General features: G+C 37.4%; 1 protein-coding gene across 1 annotated transcript in view; it reads right to left on the bottom strand.

The window, feature by feature from the left end:
- PRKCI (protein kinase C, iota) overlaps positions 1–13,660 on the bottom strand; it is a 136,262-nt gene that overhangs the window by 7,351 nt on the left and 115,251 nt on the right. Inside the window, exons 13-17 of the mRNA XM_006861825.1 lie at positions 10,781–10,868; positions 9,452–9,577; positions 7,312–7,391; positions 5,846–5,935; positions 5,226–5,341 (exon numbers count right to left, since the gene is read on the bottom strand). Coding sequence (XP_006861887.1) covers positions 5,226–5,341; positions 5,846–5,935; positions 7,312–7,391; positions 9,452–9,577; positions 10,781–10,868 — 500 coding nt within the window. The remainder of the gene's footprint in view (positions 1–5,225; positions 5,342–5,845; positions 5,936–7,311; positions 7,392–9,451; positions 9,578–10,780; positions 10,869–13,660) is intronic.

The raw sequence follows: 13,660 nt of genomic DNA, 5'->3' as shown, positions 1-13,660 counted from the left end.
GGTGAGGATTTTTGTTTTCTTGACATTGAGATGTAATCCATACCAAAGGCTGTGCCCTTTTATCTTCAACAGTAAATGTTTTAAGTCCTCTTCACTTTCAGCAAGCAAGGTTGCACATCTGCATATCATAGGTTGCTGCGAGCAGAAAGGGAGGAACCAAGCACCACCAAGAAAGAAGACTCAGGAAGGAGCAGGGTGCAGAGTGCAGACCTGAGGTCCCTGTGCTGAAAACTACCTAGACTCAGAGACAGGTTGATGCGGAAGATATGAGGCAATTTCCAAGGAATGATGGGCCCGTAGATGTTAAAGGGAGACAAGGTACTTCTCCCAGAGTTGACAGAGAAAGAAAGCCTTTTCAAAGAGTTGACACGATGTACAATAAATTTGTTTGTTAAAGCCAATTGCTCGAGGTATTTCTATTACAGCAGGATTAGGTAAATGAGACATGCAAGTACTGTAATTTATTAGAGATGGGGCACAGGATTAGAACATTGTTCATTGCAAATGATACTGGAAAGGAAGGCAATGGATAGATGAAAGAAGCCAGTGATGTTAACACTAAGGAGTCTGAACTTGGTCTATCAGACTGCATTTCAGGGAGATCAGAAAGATGAGGAAGATTTCAATAAGTAAAACTGATGGGAAACAGCAAAAGCATTAAGTAACAGCAAACTACCAGGTAATGGTGAGCAACTGAGCCTGATGAAAACACAGTGCTTATTTATGTCAGACAGAGAACAGTGAGGATCTGGCTAGAATCTAAATGCCAGCAGATGACAGATTTTATCTGATTGGCAATGTAGGAGTTACTAAAGGCTTCTGACTAAAGGAGCTAAAGAATTCAAGTATTCCTTTACAAGGTGTGCAAAACAGGCTGCAAAGTAGAGAGGAGTGAAGGAGATCAATTAGGAGGCTGGTGCACTATTCTAGGTATAATGTGACAGTGACTTGAAGTGCAGTCATGGCAATGAGGATGGAAAAGAAATATCTGATATGATTGTTACGGTAAAAAAAAAAAAAAAACTAGGCAAGGGTTTGACAACTGAGGAAAAACAGGTGTCAACAATGACTTAAATGCTGACCCTAGATGGCATGGACACATGGTAAATAGAATGGACAAAACAGGTAAATAAAGTCAAGGAAATGACGTAAAGCAATAGAAGTAAAGATCAAAGAGGATCATGTCTTTGATTTTACATTTATTATGTTTGAAGGGCTTGTGTGATATATGGGGGGATGTTACATAAGCAGATGGAAATGCAACTTAGGAGGGGGTCAGGGCTGGGGCTATGCACTTTAGAAACCATCTCTCATTTATTCTTCACAGCTACCTTGCGAGGTAGGGAATAAAAAAAAACAGGGCCAGAAGTTATGCAATACACACCAGAGGTTATCTAGCTGAGAAGAGGTAGTTAGGACTCAAAGTCCTATATTTTATTAAATCCAGCGTTCTTTCTACTACAAGGAGTGTAGTATTAAGCACTCAGCTGCTAATCAAAAGGTTCGAGTTTTAAACGCACCAGCTGCTTCATGGAAGAAAAGATGTGGCAGACTGCATCTGTAAACATTACAACCTTGGGAACCCTATGAGGCAGTTCTACTCTGTCTTACAGGGTTGCTATGAGTCAGAATCAACTCAACAATGAGTGTGGCTTGGTTTGTAGTACACCAGGCTGTCAGAAATAAGATTTGGTACATATCTCTCTTTTCTACTAGACAGTAAACTTTTTTTGTGAGATTTGATTGTCCAGTAACTAGTATAGTGCCTTTTGCTCAATAGCTATTTGCTGATTCAGCGGGGAGTCATTTGAATAGTTGGTATCTGTGCTACAGGTTTGGCTGAAATCTCCACGATACAGAATGCACGTAGCAAAGAGAAGGCTCTTGTACACAAAACCAAGGAGTATCCTACTCTTAAAGGGATGAAGAATAAAAGAAGATAGTAGTGATCACAAAGATGAAGCAGAACCAAGGACAGCAAGGCCCTGAGTACTCAATGCTTTATTGACATGAGGAAAGATGAGGACAAAAAATTCTTTTAAATCTAGAAATTAAGACGTTGATGTTGTTAGGTACCATCGAGTTGCTTTCCACTCATAGCAATCTTATGTACATCAGAGGACCCTCTTTTTTTTTAATCAACTATGATGTCCTTCTCCAGGGAATGGTACTACCTGATAACATGTCCAAAGTACATGAGACAAACTTTCATCCTCCTCCCTTCTAAGGAGTATTCCAGCTGGGCTTCTTTCAACACAGACTTATTTATTCTTTTGGAAGTCCAAGGTATATTCAATAATCTTTGCTAACACCATACTTCAAATGAATCAATTGAATTTCTGGCAGTTTCCTGCTAATGGGCTACTGCAACTATTTTAAAAATTATCCTCAGCAACATTTTACTTGTGTGTGATATTAATGACATTTTTCAATAATGTCTGCATTCTGAATGGACACAAATACAATATGGATCTCTTGTATAAAGTTGGCCAGGTAGCTGTCTTTCACATTTCTTGGAACAGAAAAAGAGCACTTCCAGCACTGCATTTGCTGAAACATCTCAATTGGTATTCTGCCAATTCCTGGAGCCTGGTGTTTTCACCAGTGCCTTCTTCAGTGCAGCTGGGCTTATTCCTTCATCACCATGGTCCTTGATCATATGCTACCTCCTAAAATGGTTGAATGTCAGCCAGAAGGTTGATCATCAACCAGGACATAAAAGACTTCAGAGGTACTTGAAAAAAATAAAGTAAACTAGAAGTACATATAAAATGTGTGAAGACCTGGAACAAGCTAAAAGAATATGCTCTGCATTTCTCAAGCTTAAAGAACTGAAGAAAAAAATAAATAAACATTCAAGCCTCAAATTGCAGTACTGAGGGATTCTATGGACAAAAAAAATCTTTTAATTCAGTTTTCCTTTTATGTTTTTAAGACTTCCTATTATGCATTAGGAGTCCTGGTGTGTGCTGTGGGTTAATGTGCTGGATTGTAAAATTGGTTTAAACTACAAGGTCAGTGGTTCAAGCTCACCAGCGGCTTGTTGGAAACCCTACACAGGTTGCTATGGGTTGGAACCAATTTGACAGCACTTAACAACAACATTGTGCATTAGGTGAAGGCTTACAGAGCAGATCAATTTTCCATTTGATAATTCATACACATCTTATTTCAACTCATTAATTGCAATCCCCACAAATAGCACTTATCACATACCTTTCGTGTTTTCTGTTTCCATTCTTCCTTCTTTCCTAACCCTGCTGAACTTTTCCTTGGGTAAATGTTGCCCTATTGACCTCAAATGGTTGATTATTTTAAGGTATTTGTACCTCCCTAGTGTTATCATTTCCCTTAAATGACTGTGTATCGTTTGGCTGAAAATTGAGCCACGGGGGTGAATTCATTTCCAGACCTGAACGGTGACTAAGGGCCATGTCTTAGAGGTTCCACTGCCATCTAAATGACCAGTAAGCCCGTTTTTTTTTTTTTTAATGATTTGAGTTTTGTTCCACATTTTTCTCCCATTCTATTTAGGACCATTTAATGCGATCTCTTTCAGAACAGTTGGTAGTGGTACCCAGGTACCATCTAGCCCCAGTCTCAGGGCTGTGGAGACTAATGTACAAGAATTCCATAGGCCACTGGACTAATTATTTCTATGTGTCTTTGATTTTCTACACTCTTGTTTCCCCCTGGATAGACAGAGAGAGAGAGAGCAATAGTTTACCTTAAATGGCCACGCATGAGCTTTTAGACCCCAGGCACTACTCACCAAAGTAGGGCTCTGAACATTGTCTTTGTGGACTACGTTATGCCAACAGACCTTGGTGTCCTAAGGACAAAATATTGAATGATGCAGGAAGTATCAAAAGATGAAGGAATACACAGTTACTGGTGTGGCGCTGTGAGTTAATGCACTGGACTGCAAAATTGGTTTGAACTGCAAGGTTAGCGGTTCAAGTTCACCAGCTGCTCCTCGGAAACCCTATACAGGGTCACTATGGGTTGGAACTGACTCGACGGCACTAACAACAATCCCCCCAAAAACAGAGATATTGCTTATTTATTTTTCTTTTACCATTGACATTCTATTAACTCTTTTTTTCTTTAAAAAAAAAAGCTTGAAATGAAAGCAAATAATTGGTGGTCAAAGACAAGATGCTAAAATTGAGGGGGAAAAAATCAAGATAAAATATTGGAGTCTGTTTGTAGGCAGAAGGTGATTAAACTGAAAAAAAAAGATTAAAGAAGGTAACTCACACAATGAAATCCTACAGGAAACAAAAAGATAATCGAGGAAAAGAGGAGGGATACCCTTACATTAAATAGGAGGGAAGACAACAAAGGTTGAAAAGAATAAAGTAACAATTCTCAAGTGAAAGGTGGTCTGGTGAGAGTTAGACCAGGAAGGCCTTAATCTCTGCAGTCAAGGCAAGGTGAATCCATGAAGTATAATGGAGGCAGTGGGAGATCTGGTGGTTTCTGTGACATTAAGACAGTTTGGAATAACTGATGTGGTGAGAATGAATAAGACGTAAGTAAAATGAATGACTTAGGGAGTCCCCTTAAAATTAGAGTGCATGCACCTGCAATGATAAGCAAATGACCAAAACAACTCCCTATTATTCTAACCTATATTTTAAAAAGCTACAACATAAATACAAAAAAAAACAACAACAAAAAAAACCCCACAACACTTGAGATCACTGATTGTTAGACTTAATAAATTGATATAATCTGTTGAAAAAGGAATCTGTCAATACCTATTGAGAGCTTTAAATTGCATACCCTTTGAACCAATTCCTTTTCTAGGAATCTATCTTAAGGAAATACTTAGAGGAGTTCAGACAAAGGTGATCATTGTCAAAAGGGGAAAACATGCAGCACAGGGGAAGGGCACAGGCCTTAGTTACACTTGGAATAAATCCTGATTTAGTCACCTGATAGGTGTGAAACTTTATTTAACCATGCTGGGCCCTCAGTCTCCTCTTTAACATGACGATGACAATTATTACCTTGGTAAGGTTGTTGTGAGAATTAGAGATAATACATGTGGAGCACAGTAGGAAATGGCAGTGATTTTTATAATTTACAATAGATCAATAGGTTCGAATATCCAGTAACATAATGGTTAGCTAAATTACATTATAATCTGATAACAAAACAATATGCACAGCCACTAAAAATGGGGCTTTCAAAAATTCTTCGTGTGTAAAATTACTTACTCATCATCTGGAGTGAGCTGGACAGGTTCATTGGTAAACTGAGAATCGAAGTTGTCCAAACCAAATTCCCCAGAAATATTTGGTTTAAAGGGAGGTACCACCTGCTTTTGTTCCATCTAAAAAGACATATTGGATGACAGCTCAAGCTTTCATTCTTAAAAAATTTTGCTGTTACATTTCTCTTCTCCTCTGAGATGTTTCCCACTCTTATCAAGTCAAAATTGAGACTGCAGGCATGGTTTTGCAATATAAACAATTTACAAATCTCAACACTGGGACAAGCTTCTCTATTACAATCTACTCCATTACATTGGAGTACTGGAGTAGCACTGTAGGATAAGCATTGGCCTGCTAACTGCAAGGTCGGCAGTTCAACCCCAACAGCCACTCCTTAGAAATCCTAGACAGGGGCACTGTGAGTCAGAACCAACTCAACAGCACTTAACAACACCATCATCATATTAATTTTCTAAGTTTTTGTTTGTTTGAATAATTTTTTTTTTAAAAAGCACTTCAAAAGCTGGTTTTAAGTTATTTAAACTATATTAGTTTCATTTACGATAATATTGGGCCAAGATAATAAAGTAAACTAATAATCCAAGCTATCAAAATTTACATACCATATCCCAATCAACATTTCGGAAGAATGGATGTCCCTGAATATCAGCAAATCCTGTTTGAGGATGACAACCCAATCGTTCTTTGGGATCCTATGGTGAAAAGAAATGTTTCAAGAACTAGGGGAATATTATGCCTTTAGAAAAGAAAACCTTTGTGGCCTGCATTTCAAACCTACTATGTGATACCTTTATCTTGAAATCAGAAGAGTCTACATCTTTTATTTCTAGAAAGTTTAAGACTAGTTGATTTATCTGAATATTCTGACAAGTTAAGATTTTTTTCATGGTTCTCTCTTCCACATATCATGTAATCAAAGTGGAGTTAGTGACTAATGGGAGGAAAAAGACTAGGAGAATCATCTGAGCAGCATTCAACTATTTCTCTGGCATGGGACTAGAGATAGTCAAACTATGCAAACCCCTAAACTTCAACACAATTTTGTTCTCTCAGCTCAATTCTTAAAGCCCTATGCCCAATTATGGAGTTCTGGTGTGGCACTGTAGGATAAGTGCTGGTCTGACAAACACCAGCAGATTCTCGAAAACCCTGCACAGGGTCATCAGGAGTCAGAACCAACTCAATGGCACTTAACAACAACAACAACAACAACATGTTCAATTAGAGCAACAAACCATGATATGTATAAGACAATAATACAACTTATCTCTACATCATTAAAATGCCAAGTTTGAAAATGTCATGGCTCATTCATCACTAAATGAGAACATGTTCCATTTTTCTTTTTGATAAAGGGCATTTTATTTTATATATTAACGCCTCTAATCTTCACTTTCAATGTGTTAAAAATTAGGTCTCAGGTTTAAACTTTTCCTCATAAAAATTATTCATTTACAACATGCTTCAATTGTTTATTTTATCAAATGTATCATTATCCTAAATATGCATCAATTTTCCTTCTATTCTGCAGGGTATTTAAGAATAATGATCATCTAAATCAAAATCCTAGCTAGATCCTAAAACTATTCTAATCTTCCAACTGCAACAAATAACTGAATAGCATGTAGACTTTGTAAGAGCTGAAGAGAGCACTTCCTTTCTTCTGAACTTTACCTGATTATCAAGCGTGATGTGGGAACTCGTAGGGCACACATCACTGTCCTAGTAAATATATGATAGTGATCACAGCCTATAGATAATGATCCAAACAACGGTGCAAAATACGAGCTAAATATATAATGAGTTTACCTGCAAAGCCTATTTTTCCCTAACTTAGTATATCTTAGGAATCACTTACATTAACAACACAGTATAATATATAGCTGGGTAGAAACTAGACAGGCAAAGCAGCAAAGAGACATCCCAGCATCTAATGCTGTTGATGACTCTGGTTAGGAGCCAAATTCCAGACCTAATTGAAAAATATTCTGCTGCTTTAGAATATTGTTTTGCCTAACCAGTTCCTTTCATATAGACAGGTAACAGAATGGGTTTATATGATTTTTACCTTGTTGAGAAAACTCTTCAGGACACTTGCAGCTTTTACAGAGAGAGAACGTGGTATGCGAATTTGTTTTTCTAAAATCACTAGAAAGATAAAATTATGGTATTTTATTTACCATTAACATGGCTTTGATTTTGTACTATTAAATACTTAAGGCATTCAGCAAAGACATTACAAATACAATGAAAGTGCCTCATGTGCCTTTCCAATCCCCTTCTTCTTCTTCCTTTTTAGAGACAATCTCAAATCCTAAGTTGTTTTATCATTTTAACGCATGTTTTATTCTTTGACTACCTAACTTTGTCTCCATTTCCTCATCTATAAAGATTGAGCTGTTATCAAGTTTACATAAGTAAAATGCTGGAACAATCCTCGGCATTAATTACTGCACATAATATTATATCCAGAAGCGTGGTGGCTCCATAAGATAAGCACTGAACTGTGAACCACAAGGTCCACAGTTTAAGCCCACCAACTGCTCTTTGGGAGAAAAATTAGGCTTTCTCCCAAATATTTAAGGCCTCAGAAACACTATACTGGGTTGAACCAACTCGATGGCACTTAACAACAACATTATATCCAGTTTTACTGGAAAATGCCAAATTCTACAAAAAGTGCTGTGCCAAATCTCACTCCCACCAGCAGTCTATGACATTTTCAGTTGCACCACATTCTCACCAACACTTGGTATTATCATATTTTTTAATTTCTGCCAATTGTATGGGTACGAAATAGAAAGCTCATTAATTTGTATACCTTTTGTTACAACTGCAGAAAGAAAGCCTGATGATATCTTTCTGAAAAACCAGCCACTGAAAACCTCTTTAGAGCATGGAGTCACCAGGAGTCAAAATCAACTCAATGGCACATGACCACTGATTAATTAATTACTAGGAGGCTGACCATCTTTCTCCTGATTCCCTGGACATCTGGGTTAGCTAATAAATTCAATGTTATTTATATCCTTTAATGGCTGCATGGTGTAGTGAATTATCTAATGTCTCTTCTTATCTAATGTTATCTTATGTTTTGATCAGCCATAGTCTAAAGACGTTTCAGTTCTGCGGGGTCTGGGTAAGAGAAGGTAGGAAAACATACTGATACGATGACATTACTCAACTGTGAATGTTTAGCAGCATCCATGATAACTGTGAAAACCTGAAACTCTAGCACGGATATAAAATGAACCATCTCAAAAGTTAGAGGGGGACTCTCACTACCATCAAAGAGAAAGAACCAGGAGCATGTCCTTTGGAAAGCTGTGACATCAGAGAAGCAGCAGAATCAGAACCAAGAGCCAGAGCAGGAGACAGAGCAGTGGACTTCCCAGTCCACGGAGCAAATAAAGCTGAGTGAATTTATGCAGGACACTTGCTTGCAGAGTGGGTGCCTAGCCAGGTTTTCTAACCTATGCAGTTGAGTCCCTTCATATTGAGACTTAGGATAGAGTGGTGTGGCCTGTGTGTATTTATCAGCAGTTGATTGGAACACCTGTGCCCTAAGCATGTCCTGATCTTGTATTACTTCCTGTTAACTCTCCCTATTAAACCCCATAACTGTATCATCTGAGAGTTATATAGCCACTGGAGCAAATTATCAAACCCAAATGAGGAGTAGAGAACTAGATGATGGCCTGTTTTTTGCATGCTGTACCAATTATTAAATATAGGCTTTTATGACAGAGTCTTAGCAGTTCTTTGAACTGTGTGTTGGGGAGTACCTGTGCTTATTGTCTTGTTTCTATTCTGCTTGATCACTTGCATTTCCAACTGTGGAGTCTTTTTTTCTTTTTTCCACTTGATCCCTTTTATCTTCTTGAGTCTCTACATTCCCCCCATCTACTCAGCCAGCCTAGGGGCTTACATGTGCAAAATTGTTCTCTCTAGTCACAGGATGCACACCACCAATCTCTTCATGACACAAAATCTGAAGAAATTGTACTTTTTGTAATTCTGTGAGTACAAGAAGGTAAACTGGAAAATGGGATTGAAGACTATAGAAGTAGAAAGGATGTACCAAAAAAAGACTCAAAAGCATCCAGATTATGTATCACCCAGATTATTTTCCTTTTACCTACTCAAAGTACTACTTTGCTTTAGAATAGATTCTTCACAGAGAACCCATATAAAATACTGTCAATTACCTTGGAAGAGATAATCCTCTGTGTTTTGATCAGGGTTATCAGAGCTCCCAACAATATCAAATGGAGACCTTCCTGCCATCATCTCAAACATTAGCACTCCAAGAGCCCACCAGTCGACACTGAAACCTTCAGAAAAGAAATTTTAAAGTAACAAAATTATCCACTCTGCATTCTTGAAAGTCAGTAACTTGAGATTCAATCTATCACATAATGAAAACATAAACTTAATGAACAAGTAAATTCCAAAAATATTTTAATGATTATGGGAGGGACACAAAAGTAAAGGAGCACTTCACTTATCAACAATGGTTGCTGTTGTTAGGTGCCGTTGAGTCAGTTTCGACTCCTAGTAACTAACTCTGCAAAGGGTTTTCAAAGCAGTAAACCTTTACAGATGCAAACGCCTCATTGTTCCCCTCTGGAGTAGCTGGTGGGTTTGAACTGACAACCTTGTAGTAATCAGTCCAGTGGTTACACTACAGCGCCACCAATAATCCAATAACAAGGATGAACACCTAAAATATAACTTTAAAATATAAAATCATGGGCAATGAAGTAAATTTATTTTTCCAAATATGTCTTTAATTCAGACTCATGCCCATAGCTAATATTTTGTTTTGAGGACATAATTAAATTATATTTGAGAATAACCTCTGTTGGACCCTAGAATCAGATTATGAACAGCTGTCAGAAGTACCACATCTTTCACTTCGTCTAAAATCCAAGGGCTAGAATCCAAGAAGTCAAATGTTTTCTTAAGGCAAATGTATATTCTGGTTCTTTCTACTACCCTTCAGATTTCGGGGTAAACATCCAGTAAATCTGAATAATGGAGGTGCCTGCAGCCTTCTGTGCCTCTCATGCAAGCAGATGCTTTTCTCTAGTGATGTGACTCCACACACACAAAAAAATATCAATCTGAACAATCTTCCAAAGGTTCATCACTCTCTAGTCACATTGCTGAGGTATGACTCTCTGCTCTGCCACTTTCTAGCTATTTGACCTTGGGCAAGTTAAATTTCTGTATCTCAGTTTCCTCATCTATAAGATAGATATTAGCTGTGCTTAATTCCCCGGGTCATTATTATATGCAAATGGCTTAGAATAATGTCTGGCCAATAAGAAAATATTTTCAAGTTTGAACCCCTAAATTGTGCAAAGAGCCCATGGTCTCTAGTTTGAGTTCATGGGTCTTCATTTTGTTTTACGGTGCCCAACAAAGTTTATACTAAGAAGATCAATATTAAAAGACTATAGTGTATTATAATTCAATTGGTACCACATACAATAACCCATTCAGAACATAGTTAAAATACACCTATTTATTACCATAATCTTCTCCTCTTAAAATTTCAGGAGCAATGTAATTAGGAGTGCCACAGAAAGTGCTAGTTGTATCTCCTGGCCGTAATCCTTCCTTTTATAAAAAAAAGAAAAGAAAAAATAAGATCCAAAATTTTGTTTCAAATTTCTGTTTTATTTTAGCTATAAATTCAGACTTTATATTAAGCTTAATACTATGCCACAAGTACAATTATCTTTATAATTAAAATCTAGATCATCACTAAATAAAGAAAATCTATCCTCAACAGGCATTCAAAAAGGTCAATTCAATTAAGATAAAAATTATATTTTTAATTTATATCCTCCAAATTCAACTTCAATGCAAAACTTTTAATTAAATGAGCAAAATGGATATTTCATAAAAGAAAAGAATCACTTTAAATCCCACTTAATACAATCATTGCTAGCATTAATAGTATATACTTTCTCGCCTTGCTTCTTAAATCACAGGATTTTTGTTGTTTTAAATTTATTGTGACTTGAGTGAAGGTTTACAGAGAAAATCATCAATTTTAAATTCAAAAAATTATAAACTTTGTTTCATCTCAATGCCTGCAATCTCTTCCATGCAACAAGTTATCCCATTTCCTCCCTGTGGTTCCTATTTCCATTCCCCCCCATCCTTCCCATTTCCTTTATCAACTTTGTCCTTGTGTAAATGTTACCCTTTTGATCTTGTATGAATAACCATTCCATGGTGAACATACCTTACTAGTGCTGTTGTCTCCCTTATATATCTATCTACTGCGTGGATGAAAACTGGGCTAGGAGGGTAACTTCTGTTCCAGACCTGAAGAGTGGTTGAGAGCTACAGTCTCAGATTCCTCTTGTCCCTTTCTAAGCAGTAAGCTTGGTCTTTTTTTGTTGTGAAAAATTTTGAGTTTTGTTACACATTATCTCTCACTCTATCAAATACCTTCTAACATGGTCCCTTTTCAGAGCAATTGGTAAGTAGCGCCATCTAATTCTTCTGGAATCACAGTCATGGTGATTAATGTTAATATTCCACAGGACATTGGGATACTGATAACTAGCATGCTCAAATTTTCATCATTCTTCTTTCTTTTGCATATGAAAAGACCAATAAACTTTTTATGGCCATTCATGAGCTTTTTAGATCCCTGCCTCTACTCATCAAAGTAGGATGTAGAACATTGTCTTTTTGTATTATATTATGCCAATTGACCACGGTGTCCCCTGAGACTAAGATCCTGAGTCCCAAAGCCCAGCAATTCATTTCCTTAAGATATTTGATAATATCTAAGAAGTTTTCATCATTTGCCATCTGCATGCACCACCATATTCATAGGTGGGTTTGGAGCCTAGGGGCTCCAAATATCCTCTTTCAAACCTTTATATATTTGTAGGTATATTCCTACCCTTCCTCCCATACCCTGGCTTCTAAGGAGCATTCTGGCTGTACTTCTTTCAAATTAAGATTGGTTTGTTCTTCTGGAAGTCCATGTTACTTCTACTATTCTCCAACACCATAAACTCAAATGAATCAATTCTTCTATGGTCTTCGTTATTCATTGCCCAACGTTCACATGCATATGAGGCTAATGAAAATACTATGGCTTTGGTCAGGATGATCAAAACTAACATTTTTGCTCTTGAATACTTCAAGAGGTTTTGTGCAACAGATTTAACTAATGCAACAGATCCTTTAACTTCTTGACTGCTGCTTCCATGAGGATTAATAGTGTATCCAAGAAAAGAAGTCTTCGACAACTTCAATCTTTTCTACATATATCATGATGTTACTTACTGGTTCAGCTGTGAGGATTTCTGTTTTCTTTACATTAAGGTGCAATCCATACTGAAGGTTGTGGTCTTCTATCAGCATCAGTAAGTATCTTAAGACCTCTTCACTTTCAACAAAAGTTGTATTATTTGCATATTGCATGTTGTCAATGAGTCTTCCCTTCAATCCTGATGCCAATATTCTCTTCATATAATCCAATGTCTTAGATTAATTGTTCAGCATACAGATTGAATAAGTATGGTGAAAGAATGCAACTCTGGTACACACATTTCTTGATTTTAAACCATTCAGTGTCCCCTTGAACAACGTGAACTGCCTCTTGGTCTATGTACAGGTTAATTAAAAGCACAATTAAGTGCCCTGGAACACCCATTTTCCCCAGTGTTATCCATAGCTTGTCATGAACCACAGTGGAAAGTCTCTGCATAGTCGATGAAGCACAGGTAAACATCTTTCGGGTATTCTCTACTTTCAGCCATGATTCATCTAAAATAAGCAATGACATCCCTCATTCCTCTGGCTAGGACCTCTGGGCAATAACCTATAGATGTATTGTTTTTTAATTACCTTCAGCAAAATTTTACTTGCATGTGATATTAATTATATTGAAGAGTTCCACACTCCACCTCTCTTTAAATGGGCACAAATATGGATCTCTCCCAATCAGTTGGCCAGGCAGCTGTCTTCCAAATATTTTGGCATAGATGAATGAATACCTCCAGTGCTGCATCAGTTTGTTTGAAGAATTCAATTTGTATTCCACCAATTCCTGGAGCCTTGTTCTTTACCAATGCTTTTAGAGCAGCTTGGACTTCAGTGCTACTGGCTCTTAATCATATGCTATCTCTTGAAACGGCTGAACATCAACCATTTCTTTTTGTCACAGTGGCACTGTGTATTCCTTCCAACTTCCTTTGCTGCTTTCTGTACCATTTAATATTTTGCCCATTGTTGTTGTTGTTGTGAAGTGCCATCAAGTAGATTCCGACCCATAGCAACCCTGTAGAAGGTTTCCGAGGAGCAGCTGGTGAGCTTGAACCACTGACCTTGAAGTTCAAACGGCTTTGCAGTCTGGCACATTAACCCACAGCACCATACCA

Source organism: Chrysochloris asiatica, unplaced genomic scaffold (assembly GCF_000296735.1).
Source record: "Chrysochloris asiatica unplaced genomic scaffold, ChrAsi1.0 scaffold00043, whole genome shotgun sequence".
Lineage (NCBI taxonomy): Eukaryota > Metazoa > Chordata > Mammalia > Afrosoricida > Chrysochloridae > Chrysochloris > Chrysochloris asiatica.
This window is presented reverse-complemented; position numbering and strand designations above follow the sequence as displayed.